Source organism: Salmo salar, chromosome 17 (genome assembly GCF_965601325.2).
Source record: "Salmo salar chromosome 17, fSalSal1, whole genome shotgun sequence".
Lineage (NCBI taxonomy): Eukaryota > Metazoa > Chordata > Actinopteri > Salmoniformes > Salmonidae > Salmo > Salmo salar.
Genome location: NC_138307.1, coordinates 61,138,151 through 61,162,763, shown reverse-complemented (window position 1 = coordinate 61,162,763; position 24,613 = coordinate 61,138,151). Strand labels below are relative to the sequence as shown.

Genomic DNA, 24,613 nt, shown 5'->3' with positions numbered 1-24,613 from the left:
AGCTGCTGCTCAGTTCTGGATCACACAGGCATGTGACAGACATGCACAAACTTACGTACGCAGATGAACAGGTAGAGGAGTAGAAAGGGAAACTGCCGTCACACCTGCTCTAATAGCATCTCAAATTCCTCTCCCTCAAACCCACAGTGGAATGTTCACGCATACACATTTTCTCATTACAAAATGACCTCTGTAATAAGAAACACCAGCTTTACGGGCCCATGGAGTTTAAACAAGGCAGAGCTAGCTAACAGCCGACAGAAAACCACTCTGCTTGAGGAGCAAATGACACTGGCAGCCTCTAGTGAGAGGCTAACACACACACACACACACACACACACACACACACACACACACACACACACACACACACACACACACACACACACACACACACACACACACACACACACACACACACACACACACACACACACACACACACACACACAGTCTCGGAGGAGAGCCAGGCTGTAATTACGCTTGCGGCCTCGCCTACCACGAGCCTCTTAATGAGCCAGTCTGTGGGACGGGAGCCATATGGTAATGAGTGACACGCCACACAAATCCACAGGTGGGCACAGAAAACAAGGAAAGGTTGGCCAAAGGAAGGGCGTTCATCTGAAAATAGATTGTGTATGTAATGTGTATCTGGGTAGTAGGGTAAACAATGTACACATTAGGTATTTTTATTTGGCTGCAATCCTTTGAATTATCTGGTAATGGGATGTAGTCTTATAGCTTTAGATAAGGGGACCAAGTAGGTGTCCATTACACCATAGCTGTACGTTACCCTTGTAGCATAACCATAACATGGGAGGAGATACTGCCACTAACCTAGGCCCTGTTGGGAGGTGAAACATGTTAACAAACTTCAAGTCCCATACCCATGCAGTTACTTGAGGTTGCGTCCACTGGAAATGCAGTGAAGTTACGTCGCCATCCATAATAAGCGTTAAGCTGTGTAGTTAAGGTTTCCTCTTAACTTCCTGACTCTCTGGTGCATTAATCATGTTGGAATTTAGAGCCTCAAATGCCAAGTACAAAGCTACTGGTTTTCATGTTGGTGAGGAGGCTGCTTAGAGGAGGCTGTGTGAACACATGGTGGCATTGACCCATAGACAGGACTGGCCAGGAGAATAAACTCTCTAACTCTACAGTCAGAATGAGATCGAGAAAGAAACACCGTAGTTGTAAAGGAAAGTCATTATTTCTAAACCTCATTTGCTGCAAAACGTAGGATCCTGTTTCTAACTGCACTTTCATTTACAGCCTCACAAAGGTTTATTTAATTGCAATTCATTATGCACCCATTTGCGTAATATCACAGTCTAGTACTTAATTGTTCAGCTTCTGTTCCCCCTCTCTGTGTGATGATTACCAAATGTGTCTTCCTATCAGAGAACAGACGTCTTGTGTTCTGCTCCTAGACATATTTCACCAATGTTCACCAATGTTACAATGAACCTTTGTACTGAGACAGAGCTTAAAAGGAAATAACCTTTAGCTGGTCATGTCCCTGGGCTGGAGCTTGGGCTACAGGGGCTGGACAGAGGGGGGACAGAGACCCAGCCGCCTGCCCTCCCTGCGTCTCTAGTCGCTGCCTCCCATCAGCCACTTCACCCTGGTGAGCCAAACCCTGCCAACTGGAAATATTCTGGTTGCCCGGCAACACTGACGACATCAGCAACCTTCATCATCAGCCGTCCCTCCAACCCCAGGCACTTGGGTCTTAAAATAGCGACACAGATTATTATCAGGCTTCAAAATAGCAGACATTTTCTCTGTTTTCTTTCTGCATAGATAGGGGAAAATGAGCCAGTATTCAGACAGATTTGGATAAAGGGGTGGGGGTCAGAGACTGCTGTGGGTGTCTGGCTGAAGTTAAAAGATGTGACTGTCTGTGAAGTAACAGAAATGGAGACAGAGTGAATACTCTTGATAGGGGCGATAGAGAGGGGAGAGTGAAAGAGAGCGAGAATGATTGAAACGCAAAATGTATCAGCGAATCAGCTGACAGCGTGTGTGTCTGAGTGTACATGACAGTAACGAGTGCACAAATCACTTCTACTTTATATCAGTAAAGTCATCTTAGCCACTTGCCCTGCAAAATGACTTTTGATTTTGGAAGAAAAAAAACACACAAAAAAAACAAATTCAAAGCCAAATTGGTCAATCAGTCAAACTCTGCCTGTAAGCTTGTTGACATAATTGAAATATGCTGTTCATATGAGATCACTGACAAGTTAGACACATTTAGCTGAGACTAATCAGAGGCATCATTTAGTAGAAGAGTTTGAAGCGAACTGTTGATGTGCCGTGCCATTTTGATCAAACACAATTAAGAGGAACATATTTCTCACACTTATTATCGCTGTTCAGTAGACGCAACACTCCTGCAGTGACAGACGAGAGAGAATGCTGCTCAGAACACCTGCCCCTTTGTAAAAACTAATTTACAGTTCTTTGAAGGCTGAAGGAGGAAAGGAACACTTGTATCCACGACTGTACTGAAGCCTCTCTACTCATATCTACTCTGTCTGTCATTTCATTACAAACAACACGGCCTCCTACAGTAGTTCCACTGTGAGTTCCTACTGTTTGAAACCCAGGGCCCACAGTACATGTGAGGAGTTCCCTGGGTGGTCAAGGCGAGGCAGAGACACTGCCCCTGGCTCTCTGTGATGATACAGTTTGACACACAGCAGTGGTACATAACTTCACTAGGTTTGCTCCAGGGTAGAGAGAAGCCCAGGAAATGACCAGGGACTGCTGCTTTCAAGCTGTGAAACATTTCATTTTCTCAGATGGAAGGCAGGCGGCCTTTACAGAGCATGAATTCTTTGAATACTATTTCACTCTGATTCTAGATCAGTGATCTGGCAGACAGCCTCTTCCATTCAGATCATCTTCCACCACCTCAATACTGACTCTAGATCAGTGGTCTGAAAGTGGTCAGACCACAGAATTATATCTTAATTTAATAGGATCTCTATGGGTCAGACAGCCTCTCTTTGTGTTGACTTCTAATTCAGATTACCACACATCGCCCACCCGCCTTTAAAATCTCCATCTCTCTGAGCCTTCATTCCTGCTGATTTTCATGCCATCGATTTCAGCTTTCCTTTGCTGAATATTACATTGGAAAGAGATTACAGGGCGTGTTGTGGAATGATTTGTGAAAAACCTAAGAGTAATTGATTTTGTTCAATTTGTATCCATTTTGCAGGGAGCTAGTAGATCAGCCTGGGTAGGCTCAACAGTAAAGCCCCTGGATGGAGACTGCATGACTGCATTTGAAGGACAAATCTTTACAGGCATCTTACATTCTTTATAAATAAGTGGAAGTGTGTGATGGTTTATTCAACAAACAACTGTCTATGGAATGCATTCCAAAGGAGTTGTACTTTGATTTCCGAGAATGTCTTAAACTTAGATTTGTGAGGACCCACCCAAACGTTTCAAAAGTAACATGTTTGGAATAATACCAATAACTGTGTTGTTTCTTAAATAATGTGTTTTTTCAGTGATCTCGGGATTACTGCAAGAACATTATGCATTAAAATGTACAATCCTCTCCAGAACCCTAGGCTGCAAGCCAATGTCAACCTGCACCATAGTTAGGATTTTGCCATCAGTGCAGTTCGCCTTCCTCTTCTCGTGAGAAGACAAGACTGGGGCTGATAAATGGGTTTGATGGATCACCTGTCACAGAGAGGTTGAAGCACAGTGTGCTGAAATCCTTAGATGACATGTGACTTAATCCAGTACAGGAGGGAGAAATCAGAAACGTACTGCCACAGCCTATCAGGTTCTTCCACAGGACTTAATTATGCATGCCTTCTCCCCGAATCAAAATGAAATCACTGCAGAGGTTTCATTTTCCAGCTGTCAATATAAAGGGAAATGTTTTAGCCCAAAGTTTGGGGCACATTTCTAAACCTCTGACAGAAACTCTGATGCTCTAGAAGGCTTGTGTGACAATGGAGAACAGAACATGCCTGCACCTTCCTCATCTCTCACAATAACACAGACTGCTCACATTCATTATGGTCTCTTTAACATATTGAGTCTGTCTGAGTTCTGTCTATTCTGTCTCACACACACACCCACAGCCCCCCCTGAGCCCAGGGTGAGAGGGGACTTTTGGTTATTGTCAGAGACAGACTCCTCTACTCTCCAGTGAACAGGTTGAGAACTGCAGGCCTTTATTCCCAGTAATGGCTTTGAGGTTAGTGCTGCCGCCAATCACACAGCCTGCAGTAGATGAAGCTCCCTGGTCTGGACTGCACTAGCACCACAGAGAAGCTGGGAAGGTGCCAGGGTTATTATTCCAACTCAATCTATCAGCAGTCTGAGGTTTGACTGAACTTCAGCGAACCATAGGCGGACAGTGTGAAGGAATCCTATCATACCCCTCAGGGCTAGGACTGACAGAGAGAGCACCAAGGATATGCTCTGAGAATCAGCCTGTCGTCTCTGATAAACCTCACATCAACACCACAACCATGGAGAAGAACCACCTCCTAGGAGAGTTAAAGAGCCAGAAAGGAACTGGGTGCGGACACACACACACAGACACACATACACAAAGAGAATGGATGAGCTAGACACAAAGGACAAGCTGGGGAAGGAAGGAGTCTTTTGAAGAGACATCCAGACTGAAAGATGTCTCATAAACCCATCCTCTGAGATCCGTGCTGGACAGGCTCTGAGACTCTCCTGCAAACAGGAAGAGCACAAGAGGAGACAGTACCGAGACAGTCAGTGGCTTTACACTCATCTGAACTGTGTGTGTGTGTGTGTGTGTGTGTGTGTGTGTGTGTGTGTGTGTGTGTGTGGGGGGGGGGCGATATGTGTTTGTATTCGTGTGTGTGTGTGGCGATGTGTGCGGGGGGGGGCCTGTGTAGCATCTGGCCGTTCAGATCACACTGTACCAGCCAACCAGTAGGAGGCAGTCTTTGATCTATCTGCTCACTGTGGAAACTGTGTGTGTGTGTGTGTGTGTGTGTGTGTGTGTGTGTGTGTGTGTGTGTGTGTGTGTGTGTGTGTGTGTGTGTGTGTGTGTGTGTGTGTGTGTGTGTGTGTGTCAGGGCCACACGCTGGGATGTCAATCACTCATCCCCCCTCATCCCCCATTGGCCCCTCAGAGCAGATTTACACCCTTGCCAAAAAGCCTTACATAATAAGGCCTGTGTGGCGTGCCTGCTAAAACAGCACTCATGACTGATCAGTGAAATATGAGGAGAGTGGAATCAAAGAGAGGAGTCAATTCCATTTCAACTCTGTTAGCGCTAGTGGAATTAACTGAGGTTCAATTGGTCACATTTCCTCTGTTTTTCCAGTTCACCAGCTGCATTTAAATTCTTCGGATATCAACTGGAATTTAAATGGAATTGACCTTAACTCTGGGGCAAAGCACCATCGATTTCAGGCAAAACGATGCACTGCTACAGGTTTCCATATACACTGACGATACCAAACATTAAGAACACCTGCTCTTTCCATGACAGACTGACCAGGTGAATCGAGGTGAAAGCTATAATCCCTTATTGATGGCACTTGTTAAATACACTTCAATCAGTGTAGATGAATGGGGGGAGACAGGTTAAAGAAGGATTTTCAAGCCTTGAGACAATCGAGTTGGATTGGATTGTTTATGTCATTCAGAGGGTGAATGGGCAACACAAAATATTTAAGTGCCTTTGAATGTGGTATGGTAGTAGGTACCAGGCGCACCGGTTTGTGTCAAGAACTGGAACGCTGCTGTTTCTTTCCAGGCTCAACAGTTTCCCATGTGTATCTAAAATGGTCCATCACTCAAAGGACATCCAGCCAACTTGACACAACTGTGGGAAGCATTGGAGTCAACATGGGCCAGCATCCCAGTGGAACGCTTTTGAGACCTTGTAGAGTCCATGACCCGAATAATTAAGGCCGTTCTGAGGGCAAAAGGGGATGCAACTAGGGCTGTTATGGTGACCGTATTACTGCCAGACCGGCGGTCACAAGTCATGATAGCAGTCAAATTCCATGTGACCGTTTAGTCACGCTGATTAGGCTCTGATGCTGCTGATGGTCATTAGTAGCCTACCAAACTTGTTAACTGCCTGGTACTCAGCATTCTATTGTCCCTCGAATCACTCTGACATATATGCAAATGTGATCAAAAGTTTAATCAAACACTTCAAGAGGGCCCATGAGCTCATGTTGCCAATATTTCTATAGGCTATGTAATTGCGTGAGAAAGCAGAGTGATGGCCTCTATTACAAAGAGGAGGATCCCAACAGCTTTCTATAGGCTCGGCCAACTATATTTATTTCTCAACTTTCCTAAAATGAAGCACTCTTTACAACAGGAGTGTAGCCTACCTGGCTGGCATGAAAATGATCCACAGGAAAAGCGTCTTCCATTCGCTATTTAAGTGCATAGATGACATGTATTTTTTTCCGCTGCCCCTGTTTCGATACAGGTGCATGATAATGGTCCATTCTAAATCAAAACAAATGTCACACATATATTATTTAGTATATGTAAAGTGTGAATGAATTATATATGCATATGTTATCACTTGTGAATGAAGCCCAGCGTAAGGCAAAAAACAGTGCATGCGTTTTTTTGCGTCTTTTTCAAATCATAGTCCCACACCTCATGTAGCCTAGCCCATAGACCTATATGTTTTGATAAGGATTGTATCACAACTAAAGTGGCCAAATAACTTCTTAAAGTGAAGCTCGTTAATCCGCTTTACAACGGGTGTAGAGCTTAACTGACGACATACGCAGCACGTGAGTTTCAAGTTTGCGGAATAATATTTTCACTATAAAAATGCACCTTTATAATAAAAGCATTACATGCACAAAACGCATTTGTGGTCACTTTTGAGAATGGTATCTTTCCGCTAATGAAACATTTGCGCTTATAGCCTACTGCCGTGTGCGCATTACTGAGCTCATAATGTGAAGAAATAGCCTAATAGTTTATCAACATTTTAAGCTAAACATTTGTTGTGTGAAGCTCATTGCTTAAAACAGTTTTTGTTGATGCTAGTGGTTGTATTAATTTATAGCATCCCGCAATTGTCCCAGAGTATTTATTGCACAGAATAGGTCAACTTTTGTACTATGGGTGATAGTAGATTGACATAGGCTAGTGCTTTTGCTGTTCGTTAGGCCTACTCATGTTGGCTGATGAAAAGTAAATGTGGACAGTTCCTCCAATATCTTCAATATGCGCCTCGGAATTGGATAAGGACGCACGCAGTTGCGTCCCCGATGTGTCTGTCTTAACCTGTTGGGGATAGGGGGCAGTATTTGCACGGCCGGATAAAAATCGTACCCGATTTAATGTGCTTTCACCGAAAAGCTATTTTAAAATCGGACATAGCGATTGCATAAAGGAGTTCTGTATCTATAATTCTTAAAATAATTGTTATGTTTTTTGTGAACGTTTATCGTGAGTAATTTAGTAAATTCACCGGAAGTGTTCGGTGGGAATGCTAGTCACATGCTAATGTAAAAAGCTGGTTTTTGATAGAAATATGAACTTGATTGAACAAAACATGTATGTATTGTATAACATAATGTCCTAGGAGTGTCATCTGATGAAGATCATCAAAGGTTAGTGCTGCATTTAGCTGTGGTTTTGGTTTTTGTGACATTATATGCTAGCTTGAAAAATGGGTGTCTGATTATTTCTGGCTGGGTACTCTGCTGACATAATCTAATGTTTTGCTTTCGTTGTAAAGCCTTTTTGAAATCGGACAGTGTGGTTAGATTAACGAGAGTCTTGTCTTTAAAATGGTGTAAAATAGTCATATGTTTGAGAAATTGAAGTAATAGCATTTCTAAGGTATTTGAATATCGCGCCACGGGATTCCACTGGCTGTTGAGTAGGTGGGACGCTTGCTTGTAGCAGGTGAGAAAGACCCGATCACATTATAGCCATGTGAGTGAGAGGTGCTTCGGCAAGGGCACAATGGCTACTGGCCACAAAAGTCATGGATTTTTTTAGGGGGCATTACGGCCACACAAAGGGGATGCAGCTGGGAAATTCAAGGCATTATCAAGTGTTTGTCAACTTGTGAATGAGAGACTGATGAAGTGTGTACAGCCTGCACAAAAAACAAAGCAGAGATCATGCCTTCCATGCAATTCTTTTGAAATCATCATTAGTCACATCATGCAGCCTTAGAATGTATTAAAAATCAGAACCTATGGCACAACATTTGTATCACAACTAAAGTTACATAAATAACTCTAAATTAAGCATATAGAAGTACCTGTTTCTTTGCTAATCGCTCAGCACAGAATAGCCGCATGTGCGCACTACCTTAAATTGTTTGGAGAAAATATCCATTCTATTTTATTCAGCTTTGTTCAATTGTATTTTTTATACTATGAAATAATACCACGGAATTCTAAGCAAATCTTGTCTGCTAAATGAACTAGTGTAGCCCACAGCCATATGGCATAGCCAGATCAGGACCTAACATAAAGACAACTTAGAGTATGATATCCTGTTCTTCTGAAATAGACTACATTTTCTTAATATCGTGTTTCTTTAGACTGGTCTAAAATAAATAATGCATTTATTGTGAAGGTGTAGGCTATATTAAATGGATGTTAAACTTTTTTGAAATGTAGATGTTCCAAAGGTCTACATCAGTGGCTTGTAGGCTATGCATGAAAGCCAGGAGATGCTAAATGTGTTTGTCACAGCGTATCTGTTTCACCTGTCTTTGTGATTGTCTCTACCCCCCTCCAGGTGTCGCCCATCTTCCCCATTATTCCCAGTGAACTTATACAATATGAGCCTTCCTTCGTCTTTTCAGATGACCATTACGTTGCTTTGGTTTTCTCAAAAGCCTATATATACACTGAGTATACCAAACATGAGGAATACCTTTCTAACATTGAGTTGCACCTAAACTGTGGCGGTCATTCAATTTCATCAACCGGTGATTGTCAAGCAAATAACTGCCGGTCTCACGGTAATTGACCGTTAATTAAAATAAATTGTCAAGGCTCAGGCAGAGGTCAGTAGTCCAGAGCAGAGTCCGAAAGGTACAGAACGGCAGGCAGGCATCAGGGTCAGGGCAGGCAGAGGTCAGTAATCCAGGGTGGTATAACAAGGTACAGAACGGCAGGCAAGCATCAGGGTCAGGGCAGGCAGAGGTCAGTAATCCAGGGTGGTATAACAAGGTACAGAACGACAGGCAAGCATCAGGGTCAGGGCAGGCAGAGGTCAGTAATCCAGGGTGGTATAACAAGGTACAGAACGACAGGCAGGCATCAGGGTCAGGGCAGGCAGAGGTCAGTAATCCAGGGTGGTATAACAAGGTACAGAACAACAGGCAGGCATCAGGGTCAGGGCAGGCAGAGGTCAGTAATCCAGGGTGGTATAACAAGGTACAGAACGGCAGGCAGGCATCAGGGTCAGGGCAGGCAGAGGTCAGTAATCCAGGGTGGTATAACAAGGTACAGAACGGCAGGCTAGCATCAGGGTCAGGGCAGGCAGAATGGTCAAAAACCGGGAAAACTGGAAAACAGGAACTAGAGACAGACAGGAGCACGGGGAAAACCGCTGGTAGGCTTGACGAAACAAAACGAACTGGCAACAGACCTCTGCCTGCCCTGACCCTGATGCCTGCCTGCCGTTCTGTACCTTTCGGACTCTGCTCTGGACTACTGACCTCTGCCTGAGCCTTGACAATTTATTTTAATTAACGGTCAATTACCGTGAGACCGGCAGTTATTTGCTTGACAATCACCGGTTGATGAAATTGAATGACCGCCACAGTTTAGGTGCAACTCAATGTTAGAAAGGTATTCCTCATGTTTGGTATACTCAGTGTATATATAGGCTTTTGAGAAAACCAAAGCAACGTAATGGTCATCTGAAAAGACGAAGGAAGGCTCATACTGTATAGTGTATCAACTGGAGCTGTTGCACTGTGGCACATTGGCTCATGATAACTAACAGTGGATGACTCAGTAAAACACCAAAAGCCCTGTTTTATGTGGTAACTCCTGCGGGTTACTGCTGCTGAGTTAACAACACCCATTTCCAGGGAGGTCTGGGAGAGAAAGAGTCATCTCCCCAAACAGGCTCATCTGGGCTGAGATCCAAGACAGTGTTAGGTGGATTCTTTCTCACCCGTACATTATCAGGGTCCATGTCTTTTTATTTTATACCATATTTAACATAGAGATGTCTGCTCTTCCTCGATCAATTCCCTGTCAGGCACGCGGAATATATATATTTTTTTTTAAACGTACAAGGCATCCAATGCCTTTCTCATGCCGCCTTCTCTACCACATTTATCACTGTTTCGTGGGACTGGGGGTAATCGAGCCGAGGGAGAGAGGGATATTTGTACGATGGCTCGCTGCCTGGAACATGGGCTGGAATCACCCACCAAGTGGCTAATAGGCTCTTAGCGACTCTAAAGTCATTCCAATGTGACAGGGGAAACAGGGTAACACAATGCAGTATAGCCTTGCACTCTAGACCCAAATTACACATCTCATCACCAATATAGACAACAGTGATGATGGATGATAGGTCAATTGGGAGGTATTATATACAAAACGAATCACACACTTTCACCAACAAAGAGAACTTCCCCTCATTATCCATTGTAGAGCTACTAGACCACAGCACATGGTCTATGAATGATGAACTGTGAACTGCTTTGAAAGGACTAGTATTAATGAGGTTAGATTGAGAAGCTGATTATATTAATTGGGTGGCTGTGGGAGCATAGTGAAAGCCTTAGGGCACTCTAGGACCATTGCAGAGCAGCCCCAAATCCTTGTGGGCTAATTCCTCTTCTTAGCACGGCACTTAGTGAAAGAAATGCCATTTCCTCTGGTGCTCCGTATACAGTATAAGTGCGAAGGATGAATTAAATCGGGAGCATAGTCCATGCACTTAATCCCTGCAAATGGCTTTCAAGGAAGAGTTATACTGTGGAGATATGGCTATTTGTTACACCTTCTCAAGGCCGAATTAATGTCAAGGGGCTGATAAAATACTACCAAGACTGCAATAAATATTCACTCACATTGACAATTTCAGAGTACACCCCTAAAATAGACTAAAACTATAATAGATTACAATTCTCAAAAGGTGCTCAGAGAATCGACTCCTGCATTTATAACTTGTTAAAACTATTCTTTCATTCTGAACCTTTAAATGAGATATAGGGGAGTTGTTGGGTCAGATGTAATATCACAGCCGGTATCAAGAAAACAAACCATCGTCCTAGTGTAACATGTAGTGTCCATTATGGATGTTCCAGTAGCGAATGAAAGTCTTACCAGTCTGCCACCAGTGGTCCAGTACAGGCACCCCAAAGCTCCGTTTGGCCCAGTTCAGAGTCTCCACGTCACAGCGCTCTCCAGCCAAGAAAAGGCTCTTCAATCTGGATTTTCAGAGAGAACAGTCAAGCTCTATAGGCCAGGACAGTGTAACAAGAGTAGTGGCAGATCTATAATGAAGCAATAAGGCCTGAGAGAGGTGTGGTAGATGGCCAATATACCATGGCTAAGGGCTGTTCTTATGTACGACGCAAGACAGAGTGCCTGGATACAGCCCTTAGTCGTGGTATATTGGCCATATACCACAAACCCCCAAGGTGCCTTACTGCTAATATAAACTGGTTACCAATGTAATTAGAACAGTAAAAATAAATGTTTTTTGATACCCATGGTATACGGTCTACAGCTTCAGCCAATCAGCATTCACAGTTCGAACCACCCAGTTCATAAAAAACTATTTAACAGCCAAGGAATGTTACGGTTAAGTGTTTTCAAGTGATATAAAAGTGAGCTGTGCCAGCAGCAGGGTGAATAGAACAATAAGCTGGAGTTTTCCCATTAGAATATAATTGCCTTACGAGTCTCAGACAAACTTGCATAAAAACGTGTACACAAAACAGCCCATATTGTTCCTGTTGATCTGAGTAAAAATCTCCCTCTAGCTGTTGTTATACAGATACAGCCATGCGTAATCTTCACTCAGGGACCTTGACATGGTCTGATAAAGCAGAGAAGACTTAATTTGCTGTCAAAACGTCTGAGGCCATACAGTTTCCATGGCCTCCTGCCACACATAACAACTCGAGGAATTCTAATTCGTATAGGCCTCAGAGGAGGCTGGTGGGAGGAGCTATAGGAGGACGGACTCATTGTAATGGCTGGAATGGAATCAATAGGACGGCATCAAACATATGGAAACCGTTCCATACTGTATATTTTCTTCCAGTCGTAACAATGAGCCTGTCCTCCTATAACTCCTCCCACCATCCTCCTCTGATTGGTCTGTTATCTGGGTCAGGGTCTTGGTGCAATCTGAATGAGAATGGGTAGAAGAAGCAGGGTCACAGATCTCTACAGAACATCCAGAGAATCACTCTGCTGCTCTTTGCTCCGTATTCTACACCGCATGCCATTTAAATGTAAATCTCACCCGTGACACCTTGCCCTGTGTTCCCTGCTGCTACTCTGGAACAATCTGACTACAGATGCTGGGAGGAGAGGGGAGAGACAGGAAGCCATGGATGGTTGGATCTGTGTGTAATTCATGCAAGTGGGTGGGTGAAGGCCAAGCACATTTCTCCATATCTTCAAAGGCCCAGATTCAGCCTTGGACAGGCAACAATAGTCCCACAGTACTATACCTAACATAGTCCCACTGGGTAAGTTTATGTCTCATTAACAACAATGAGAGAGGAAACATTCACCCCCATAATTGCATTTAGTGTGCATGTGCTTGTGTGTGTGTGTGCGTCTGTGTGTAGCTGTGTATGTGCACCTGTATGTGTCACCTTGCAATGAGAAGGTATATCAATCGCACATATATTCCTTGATATCCCAGATAACGAATTATATAAATCCTGCAAATGTTAAGCAAACAGGCAGAGTCGGTCACAAGCCAAGCTTCCTGGTGCTACAAGCTGGAAAATGTTATTGACTGAAATCATGAACTTTGTCACCCAATAAGTAAGAGTCTGCTCTGCCTGTGAGCGTTGAGTTAGTGCTCCGGGCTATGTTAATAAGGGCTATAAACTGGTGCTTGCTCCATTGTGCTGTGATTGTTCCTCTGTGTGGGTTGAACGGTAGAGCTAGACGCAAATCCTACACCAGAGAGCTCCAAACCCGCTTTTCTATTACTTTTCTGACATCTGGGGTGACGAGTGAAATTGCTCAAGCTCGCTGATAATGCTCCAAGGCCATTACAGTGCAGAGCCATTCCACAGAAGCAACTCATGTGTCGTAATAACAATAGTCAACGTGAAGTACCCAGCGAGAACAAAATACTGGGCTGAAAATGGCAATTTTGTGGTTTTGGCAGGTCTGTACCTTTCAACACTTGGAAAGTGCTACACAGGCAAATCTGATTTTCTGAAAATCAGCACATAGGAAAGTGCATTCATAATGACTTTGTGGGACTGGAGGAGGCAAGCCCTCTTGCTGTGCCCTTCCAGCGCCGCCGCCGCCTTCTTCTTTAAAAAATGTTTGCGAATCGCAACCAACTGACAGGTGCATACACCGCTACCTACTGTACAGGCGTGTGAGGCCGGTCACTATCTATCATTCCAGTGCCTTTCCAGTACTTTCTCTGTTGGGAGGCTAATGGAAAATAAGTCACGTGTGTGATTGGCTGGACAATCAGCCCCAACAGTTGATTAGGCTGCTGCTGCTCACATTCGAGGGAGAGAACTGGAGATACAGTAGCAGCAGACAGTTTGGGGCTGAAAGGTTATCTTAAACTGAGAGGCTTTGTTATTTGAAGTTATACTTTAAGTGTCTTATTTGTAAGCATTTATGTTGGTAAGTGATGTAATAAAACCTAATTTCTGTTGGTAAGTCATGTAATAAAACCTGATTTCTGTTAGTAAGTGAAGTAATAAAGCCTGATTTCTGTTGGTATTTGATGTAATAAAACCTCATTTCTGTTGGTAAGTGATGTAATAAAGCCTAATTTCTGTTGGCAAGTGATGTAATAAAGCCTAATTTCTGTTGGTAAGTGATGTAATAAAGCCTCATTTATGTTGGTAAGTGAAGTAATAAAGCCTAATTTCTGTTGGTAAGTGAAGTAATAAAGCCTCATTTCTGTTGGTAAGTGAAGTAATAAAGCCTAATTTCTGTTGGTAAGTGAAGTAATAAAGCCTAATTTCTGTTGGTAAGTGAAGTAATAAAGCCTAATTTCTGTTGGTAAGTGAAGTAATAAAGCCTAATTTCTGTTGGTAAGTGAAGTAATAAAGCCTAATTTCTGTTGGTAAGTGAAGTAATAAAGCCTGATTTCTGTTGGTAAGTGATGTAATAAAGCCTCATTTCTGTTGGTAAGTGATGTAATAAAGCCTGATTTCTGTTGGTAAGTGATGTAATAAAGCCTCATTTCTGTTGGTAAGTGATGTAATAAAGCCTCATTTCTGTTGGTAAGTGATGTAATAAAGCCTACGTTTGAAGCGTTCACTCTGCCTCAATGACCCTCTGTACCCGGAGACCCTCTTAGCAATGGTCCATGGCAGTGGCTTCTCCCCAGGCTCTGTCACGGGCGGCAATCGTTGTTATGGGCTCGGTGGTATATTTTAGCACAGGAATCAGTGCAATTAGCTACGCATGTGGTGTAACTGAGCTAGGAGCTGAGAAGAGGCTACTGCAGTGAGCTTATCAAAGAGAGAGCGTGATGAATATTTCATATGCTATCCACCCACATCATATTACTTCCAAACTGCCTACCGATAACGGTGCCATACACTGAGGAGATACCAGCAACAACCCATTCATAGGAGCAACCATCCACACGTGAATTAAGGCAAGAGTCCTTTAAGGAACATTTTAGTGTCTTAATGCTTAATGAAGTGTTCTCAAAACGCTTGCCTTTCAAACTACAAGTTTATAATCAATTAATGAGAAAGAGGGGAAATAGAGTTGACGTTTTAATTGACATGAAGTGCTATTGTATTCAACTTTACTGGATTGCGTTCTTTTTACATTCACTGAGAACATCCAATTTCCTGAGCTGTAAAACAGCTAGTGTCTGCTTCTTGACTGTTAACGCTGCGAGCTTATTTGGTAGTAGAGGAGGGAGAAGAATATATTTGATGGTTGTCTGTTTTGTCTCCAGGCAAGGAAACACAAAGGTCAGCTGGATATTCGACTACTGTCTGAGTCTGTCTGGATTCTGGAAACATCTTACATTGCGGTTTTTGTGTTTGAGCATCAATTCTCTCTCACTGAATTGCTGTAGTCTTTCACTAACCTGCTCCCTCTGGGAGAAAGACAATCATGGAAAGATGCTGCATGGCACATGACTAAACCAACAACTGAAGCATAGTCCATCATAACAACTAGCAGAAAGAATGTAATGTTATAGTCCAGGGAAAACAATGAATTCAATCCCTTTGGGATTTGTGTCTCAGGTCTGCCTGGAGCAGTCGAGGCAAAACACTGTTCACCAACAGCACACAAAATACCTTCAAATTCCCCACATGCAGATTATTCCATGGCAAACTATGACCCAAGATCAAAGCCCCTGCTTTATGACTTTGTGCAACAGGTGTGGAGAAAAATCTAAATAAATGACCACCACCTCCCCTCTACTTTCACATTATACCTGATCAACTGTGATGCTGTTTCAAAATATTAAGGAACCAAAACTGTATTTTCAACAGATTTATTATCAATATAAATGATGACATTTCCCATGGGGATAACAATCACTTCAGTCCCTTGAACCAGGCACCATCAAAGATGGCATTGCCTGGGGCTCTCTACAGCACTCAGTGATTCCCTGTGTGTTTAGCAGCAGCACAGTATTATGTAATAGGAATGAATGCCCTGCCGGTGTTTTATCCATCCTGATTAAACCTCAATCAGGTCTAAATGGGAACACAGGTTGTGAGTGATGAGCCTGGGCCTGGCAGGGACACTGCTCCAGCAGATGGACAGAGACTAACAAGAGAGTGGGCAGGCAGCGCCAAACCCTTCAGCCAGTGGGGGACAACACTGGGTATGGATGAAAGGTACCCAGTCCCTGGACGTTGAAAGGAATAAAGGGTAGGCCTACTTCAAGTGGGCAGAAAAGGTACAAAACAGAGCTAGCCCCGACAGTTGTTGAATGGTCCATCTCTGCAGTGTTATGCCAATATGTGGGGATTGGGTGGTGAGGGTACCTGGTGAGGGGGTACTGAGCCCCTATGGCGGAATGGGTGTCCTGCTGGCGGATGGCTCGGATGGCAGTGGGCGCGGTGAACATGGAGGAACAACCATGCTCTGACAGCACGCGGAAGAACGCCCCGGAATCCGGCGTCCCAACAGGCTTGCCCTGCATAGAGAGAGAGAGAGATCCGTTACAAACCCAAACAGCCTGAGGTCATAAGCTTACATGAACACGCCAATTGGGTATTGAAGTGTAGCGGTACATTAAGAGCAAGCTGTTTTTAGAGGCTTGCGGTAGTAATGACTCAGCCAGCCACCTATCAAACAGAATAACAGTAGTAAGGCCATAAGGTTTTGTTCCTATTGACGTTCCACAACATTAACACTTCCACTGTGCTGAACAGAACGAATATTCATGGGAATATCTGCTGAAATGGAGACAAAATTACATTTGGAGCCCAGACAGATGGGCTGAAACTGATGAATAGAAACAAGATTACTCTACTGGGAAAGTATTGTGCACCAACAAAAGTCGCAGTGAGGAAGAACCCACGGGTGAGTGGAACCGATATTCAGTCGGCGAGATTGCTCGTACAGTAAGGAGAGAGAGAGAGACGAGGCATGAAAGAGAGATGAGGCGTGAGAGAGAGAGAGAGAGAGAGACAGATTAAAATGAGCTGGGAAATCAACAACAACAGACTCGAGGGACTTAATTTCCTCCCAGTGTGAATATCTATGACTGTGTATTGATCAGTGAGAGGACAGAAGGTCTTGCGTGGAGCAGGGTGGACAGGAGCAGTGCATTCCACAAGGCAAACGCAGCCACAGACAACAGGCTCTGCTTAAAGCCAGGCTGATGAATTCAACACCCACCTCCAATCCTCCAGCAGCCACAGAGACCAAAAGGCTAATGAGGTGGATAGCCTCCATGAGCAGTCCTACCTCCCCACCCCTCTCTCCCTGGGCCCTGGGCCCTGGGGTCATTTTCCCCGGGCCCAAACACAGCAGAATCACCAGAAGCTCTTCATACAAATAACTTCCTCAAACCAACCTAACTGGGCCTTTTCGAGCCAGTGAATATTGGTTTAATGAGGCCGGGGTAAATTTGCAATGATGATCATGTGCATGAATATCAAGAGGCTAGTTGTCTGAAACCACATATAATCATACGCCATTAGGAGTCCATTTTTCTTGTGCTCATTATCTTTAAATAGAGTAATCTGCGAAGCATTTGGAATCACTGAGTGAAAGGGACAAGTCCTTGAGAAAGTTGAGTTTGTTTGTTTTTCTGGAGTCAATTGACCAATAGTGACCCGTTCACAGGTCATTATAATAGGCCTATGCATTATAATAGGCCTATTAGTACATACCTCGTATAGAATGGTGGTGTTGCCGTGGAGGAGAGGGGCGTAGCAGATGTAGGAGTGACCCACTACCCAGCCCAGGTCAGACGCTGCCCACCATACCTAGCAGAGAGTAGGCAGAGAAAGAATCCATACTGTACTATGTTTGTGCATGCATATGGTGTCTGTTCTGTAATACAATGATAAAGAACACTGGAGATGTTTCACATGGACTTACTTCACCAGGCTCGAGGCCATAAACGTTTGCCATGGTCCACGTCAACATCACAGCGTACCCAGCAGTATCCCTGACAACGCCCTGAGGGGGACACGTAGAAAAGAGGCGAACGTTGATGCAAGACGAATGCAACAAGCTCTCAACAGGTTCTTTTGAAAAAAAAAGATTTTACATCAAACCCTTGTATAAATCTTTCTTTTTCAATTCAACTATTTCGTGAGTGTCACGTCCTGGCCAGTATAAGGTTAATTGGTATTGTAGTTTGGTCAGGACGTGGCAGAGGGTATTCGTTTTATGTGGTTCAGGGTGGTGTGTTTGTTGAAGGGGTATTTGATTTAAGTATTCCGGGGTTTTTGGGCACTGTTTGGTTTTCATGTATTCTATGTTTAGTCTAGTGTGTCTGTTTCTATGTTTTGGTTAATTGGGGTTGGGACTCTCAGTTGAAGGCAGGTGTTGTCTATTTGCCTTTGATTGAGAGTCCCATATATTAGGGTGTGTTTGTCATTTGTGGGAGATTGTTCCGTGTTTAGAGTGTGTCAACATTACAGGACTGTCAGTTTATCATTCGTTCTCTTTTGTTGTTTTATGTTCATTTTGGAGTTAATAAATGTTCAAAATGAACAACCGCATGCCTGCTGCGTTTTGGTCCTCCTTCCCCGACGATACCCGTGACAGTGAGGCCATCTTTACGCTGTATGGTAACATAACATGTAGGAGTTCAGCTGTTTCCTCCATAGATCTCACTGGTGACTAAGAGTCTGAGAACAGCAGGCCAGCGGGTGGATATTTCATATTGCCTGGGTGCTAAAGACAAAGGGAGCTATCTGGAGCTGTGTTTTTCCAATTTAGAGCCACCTCCAGTCAATTTCTCTACCTCCTGCATGGTTCACCTCATATTCAGTACTACTGGTTCTGGTTTAAACATTGTCTCATCTATCTCATGGTGGTAAAGTTTAGAAGGAACTTGAATCACATTTGCAGAGCCATGGAAAGTCTACTGTAGAATATGATACTCATATCTTGCATTAAACTGTGAAATTGACTGGCTTCCTTACGATAAAAGTCGTTAGACCCCACTGGGCAAAAACTGGTTGAATCAACGTTGTTTCCATGTCATTTCAACCAAAAAATGCAATGTGATGACATTGAATCAAAATGGGAAATGGATTGGATTTGAAAAATGTAATCAACGTAAGGGAGTTTCTTCTGTTTATTCACCCAACTTTTAATCTAAATCCAATGAAATGGTGACATTTTTTGTTGATTTCACGTTGACAACTCAACCAAATGTAAATCAAACCTAGAAGTTGAACTGATGTCAGTTCCCAGTGGGACTTTACACCCCTTCCTGTAATGAACATGTGTTGTGTCTAGTCAGAGTGCTGTACCTTAGGAGTTCCAGTGGTCCCAGATGTGTAGAGGACGTATAGAGGATGGCTGGCAGGGAGAGACACACAGTCATGAGCACGTGCAGTGGACATCTCCTCCTCCCAGTCCAGACTGAGGTCAGGGTGCATGGACACCTTCTCCTGTTGCAGACAATCAGCCAGGAGAGATGTATTCATTTCCATGACATATTCAAGAGACACACATTCAATCATTTTTACCACGTGGGCATAAGAGACAGATTAAAACAGCTGCAATAGTTGTGCACAACTCAACAAGGCTCATCCGACCACCAATGCCACATTGTTCAAGAAAAGTTTTTTATAGTCGTCACAACTTGGGTTTTCAATTGTGCATTTTTCAATAAGTGAGCTTTCATGATGCAGAACATGCGGAATTCAATCTGCCCAAAGGCCAAGCTGTTTTTGAATTGTTCTCTTCCAAAAGAATAGAACCCAGTAGTAGGACCCTTCTCTGATTAATGAGGGCCTTATGGGTGGGTTTTGAATTCCACTTCTCTGGAACCACTCATTGCCTTTTCATAGTGATTACTAGAGTGGTTTAAGATTCATCAGAGCGGCAATTTACCAACGACTTAAAAATATATAAAAAAAGGGGGGCATCTCATATTCTCCAACGGGGAGGATTAGTGATTTGCTCAGACAGTTTCCATGACAACATACAACATATCACCTTAAAAGTATCCTCCCTGTGTTGCATAATCTCAAATAGCTACTAGGGTAACTGAGCATAAAGGTAACACAGCAGCAATCAGGGCGCAAAACCCCAGACATTGTGATACATTCCAAACATAGGTGGTACTAATAAAATAGGTGTGAAAGATTGCAAAGTACTGTAATCACTCTGCTCAGGCAAAGAATTTTTAGAATGATTTCCCTGAGCACAGATTTGTCTGTTTTTATGTACGAGTTGAGAAGAGACTCATTTCAGTTTGCTGGAGTGCCAACACATTACTGTAAGTGGCTTCTGGCTGTTTTGGGGGAAATTGACTGTCTTTTATTCTACCGGTTCTGCCTGGTTTCAATCTGACCCTGTGCCAGGCTCCCCATCACAACCTAGGGGCACATCTCAGCGTTGCGTGTGTTGCGTGATTCAGTCCCTCATGCGCACCATTTCGCTCTCCCGCCTTTGTTTCAACAGGCCGTTTAGGAGCGACAGATCTGTCGAACCATCCATAACTCCATACAAGCTCATGGCTGAAATAATCCCATTTATATATACACTGGAACCGGATTCGTGGTCCATTCAGGAAGTAATAGCATTAGGTAACCAATAGAGAGGATAATGTAAAACTATTGCATGTCAGCAGAGTTATTGTCTTTGGGAAATGACAGGCATCTCTCACAGAGAGTTGACGTTAGTGAGTTAGGCCTTACCACAGAATAACATAGAACAGTATTCTATCTCTATGGACCTCACCATGCCGGGCCGGTTGTAGATGAGGACCTTGGAGGGACTGTGAGAGCTGAGCTCCAGGGCTTTCTCCACCAGGGGGATGTACTCCACTCTCCTGCCAGGCTCAATGCCAAAGGAGGCCGTCACTATCATCTTAGGCTGGAAGACACAGCATTCACACAGTGTGCTAGCGGTGCCTCTTAAAAGAAACAAGACTTAACAGATGTGATACAACACAGCTCAAACAAATGCATTAGTCTGAAATGTACTTCAGAACATTCTGAAAGGCCATGTTCTGACTATGTAATGTACTATCAATATGACCGATATTACCTCTCAATTACTATCTGCACACCATGATACCTTCCTCGGGTTACTGATCAAATGTATTAAGGGATCTGAAATGACTGTCTCGTTCAACATAGAATGAGTGTCTCTAATATGTAATTCATTCTTATACAATATAAAACAGGCTAATCAACTCTACCCAAATGCTTGAGGAGGAATCTTCAGCAATAGTGGAGGTGCTCCTCTCTGAATGTTATATAGGCCTAGAACTTAAAAGGCTTTAAGGTCTGGCTTATATAGCTTAAAAGGATTTCAGTATATGTAATTCAGCGTCAGAGTCGCATACTGGCTAATATCCCTGCTGCTTTGATGAAATCCCTCCAACAAAGTGCTTCACTTGGCTTCAGTGAGACCTTTATCTACTGCAATATTACTATCTCTGTGACTGTGAAAGTGGGCCATCAACTCTTCTATAAACAGTCCTATAAATGTGGCATGTACATTTCACATTTAACCATTCAACCATTAAACAGATCTGAGAAAATAACAAAATATTTAAAAAAAAATAACAAAATATATTTGAGCGCATGGTCCATTTCAAACTAAATTGAGAGAACAAAGGGACCTGTCATCCAGCACATCAAACTAAAGAGACACAATGTGAAGCTATGATGGTCAGCTGACCTTGGCATGGTCGATGCGGACAGACAGCTCCTTGGAGGCGAATCCCCCAAAAATGAGGCTGTGCGGGGCTCCGATCCTGGCACAGGCTAGCATGGTGAACATGGCCTGGGGCACCATGGGCATGTAGATGACCACCAGGTCACCCTTCCACACCCCGTGTTTCACCAGGACCCCAGCCAGCCTGGACACCTGGACAGAGAGGAGGGGCTCAAGCTGCTTAGGGGTGGCTATACTATGTTACAACATACAGGTGAAAATGTATATTTAGAGGGATGTCCTACAGTCTACATGAATATCTACAGTGTGAAGAGGTTTGTTAAGATCCTTACCTATTCCTGTAGTTCTCTAAAAGTGCCCCCGAGATCATTACCTGTTCCTGTAGTTCTCTAAAAGTGGTTGAGTTCATTACCTGTTCCTGTACTTCTCTAAAAGTGGTTGAGATCATTACCTGTTCCTGTAGTTCTCTAAAAGTGGTTGAGATCATTACCTGTTCCTGTAGTTCTCTAAAAGTGGTTGAGATCATTACCTGTTCCTGTAGTTCTCTAAAAGTGGTTGAGATCATTACCTGTTCCTGTAGTTCTCTAAAAGTGGTTGAGATCATTACCTGTTCCTGTAGTTCTCTAAAAGTGGTTGAGATCATTACCTGTTCCTGTAGTTCTCTAAAAGTGGTTGAGATCATTACCTGTTCCTGTAGTTCTCTAAAAGTGGTTGAGATCATTACCTGTTCCTGTAGTTCTCTAAAAGTGATGGTCTGCTTAGTTCCAGTCACTGGGCTGTCATAAATGATGGCTGGTTGATCTCCTCGTCCGCTCTCGACATGGCGATCCACCGCATTGTAGCAAACATTCAACTTCCCCCCGGCGAACCTTACAAAGACAAAACCCCACATTAGAGACAACATATTGTCATTAAGAGCCAATAAATAACTACTGTAATACTTTCACTATAGATCTATCAATGTTATGAAATAACATAAAGATAACAGTAAGCACAGTAGCTTAGTCTACAATGAGAGAATTTGTATGATAAGATGAACACAGACAAAAATGACAGTTTTTCCTGCAACGTACAGGATCTATGTACAACCCCAGATCTTTGATGAAATGGGACTCTCAACTCATTATGAGCTCTGTTGAGGTACTGAGGTGCTGAGACAAGCAGATGGTGTCTGGATTCCTGTTGTTTTAAATATGCACACACACAGAAAGATGAGACATCATGCAAAGTCGCTCACTAGCCATATGCCTTTGATTTTAAAACTATTACAACACTGAGGTCAATCTTGAGAGCATATGGGATTTTTACCATGCAGAATTAAAGGTTCATCTTGTGAGGTCTACCATCAAATACTTTGGACAGCTATACATGGTTTAATGTGACCTTGGTACACAACATTCATTCTGACAACCATTACAAAATATGTAACAATTATGCACAAGTGCATTATATTTCACAATTGGATCGTCATAGACTACTAACTGTATGTACAGTGCACATAAATGTATCGCCCACACATATAATGCTTTCAAGTAGTAGGATAAATTGTATAGTGCCAAAGTGGTAGGTGGCAGTAGTGCTAGATAACGTCATCGGGTCTAAAGGTTGTCTCGCGCCGAACCGCGCATGTCTCAAAGCATATCCTTCAACATACAGATGTTTTTGACGAAAATAAAAACGTTTATCACTTTCACAAGGTTGGAGTAGTAATGTGTTCAACTAGTTAGGTAGGACATGTGCTACCTATCTACGTTGTCCCTTTAGATTTCGATAAAATTAACAACTAAGGAAGAGTTTTCACCTCTGTCATTGACATCTCAAACCCATGACTGGTCTGCTTTGCAAGCGTTCCCGGAAGTCTCGCCACTGGGTTTATACTCTGTGACCCAAGTGTGACTGACTTAGCGAATTCGACGTTGCACCGAAACGACTTGCAGGATAATGTCCATGTAATTAATAGTAGCTTTTACCATTGCTTTGTCGTTCACCAGCGGTTGTAAAATGACTAGTATTTACCATTATGCAACAAACCCGTATTTGGCGTTCACCTCATTGGTATCGATACACTGAAACTTAGCAACATACAGTAAATAGTTACCACTTTGGAAATATGGCGTCCCCATTGTCCATTGTTCGGCTCCATGGCTCAAACCAAGTTACATTCTGTGCTGCTTCACTCCAGAACTGTTCAGGGTCATCCCTCGCTGTTCTGAAGGCTTCGTCGTATGCGTGGTTGTTTGTTGTTACTGTTCTGTTACATTGTTGCTTGTTAGATGTTGACAAAGATGAGAGAACTCTCAACTCACGCTGTGCAGTTGCTGTCCAGGAATTATAGAAATGTAACGGTCCCAAAGTTAGCCTTCTCTCGCTCCTGGTATTTGGAATGGCAAGGAAAGTGCAGTAACCTTTACAAGCAATACCATTCTCTGGTCTTACTTTTGCGATAATGACATTTTTAAAAGTCATACTTAATCTTGTTGGCCGAAAAAGACGCATCTCTGAAGTGTTGGTAAACTAGGCTCCTGAATGTGTTTTGCTGGTTAAATCTAGTTTAGACGTGTGCTGCCAAAGACGAAAGAGGGAGTCCTTGATCTCATCCGCAGATTTATCAAGGTGTTTGTGACTTCGTCAGACTCGATTGTGGCTACAGCGTCATCAGAGGTACATTTCAGCAACAACAACAACATGCTCAGCTAACTTCCTGTATTTCAACACACTTTGCCATGGTGCAGAAAGAAAAATTTGCAGTTTTATAATTATACTCTACATATTTTGTCATGAGGCTAAGAGAAAACGTTGCAGTTTTAAAGCTAGTTTCCGGCAATTCTAAACGTTTTGCCATGGGTTGGGGCCCCGGGGGGTGGGGGGGGGGGGGGGGGGCTTGGCCCTGCATACCTGTTCGTAATCCGGCCCTGGCTATTATGCAGGAACATCTACAAAGTATAGGCCTAATAAGAACATCGGGAGAGATTGTAAAGTGTTACCCAGATTTTTATTTGAGAGCTTTATCAAAGTTTTCCTAATAGATACTGTAACGACCCGGTATTGTGTTCTGTGTTTGTGGGTGTGTTATGGTTCTCATGGCTAC

The 24,613-nt window shown here is 43.3% G+C and overlaps 1 protein-coding gene across 4 annotated transcripts in view; it reads right to left on the bottom strand.

The window, feature by feature from the left end:
• LOC106576328 (acyl-CoA synthetase short chain family member 3) overlaps nt 1-24,196 on the bottom strand; it is a 37,727-nt gene extending 13,531 nt beyond the window's left edge. Inside the window, exons 1-9 of one of the 4 annotated variants that reach the window (XR_006760150.2) lie at nt 23,624-24,196; nt 22,250-22,394; nt 21,529-21,717; nt 20,581-20,715; nt 19,143-19,283; nt 17,755-17,835; nt 17,544-17,639; nt 16,188-16,339; nt 11,326-11,429 (exon numbers count right to left, since the gene is read on the bottom strand). Coding sequence is in view for 3 of the 4 variants with exons in the window: in XM_045699936.2 (XP_045555892.2) it covers nt 11,326-11,429; nt 16,188-16,339; nt 17,544-17,639; nt 17,755-17,835; nt 19,143-19,283; nt 20,581-20,715; nt 21,529-21,717; nt 22,250-22,394; nt 23,624-24,021 (1,441 nt within the window). In the remaining variant the exon portion in view is untranslated. Of the gene's footprint in view, nt 1-11,325; nt 11,430-16,187; nt 16,340-17,543; nt 17,640-17,754; nt 17,836-19,142; nt 19,284-20,580; nt 20,716-21,528; nt 21,718-21,898; nt 21,933-22,249; nt 22,395-22,598; nt 22,722-23,623 lie in introns of those variants that run through there. The other 3 variants (XM_045699936.2, XM_045699938.2, XM_045699937.2) reach the window with 3 other exon arrangements.
• Between the last annotated feature and the right edge of the window lie 417 nt (nt 24,197-24,613).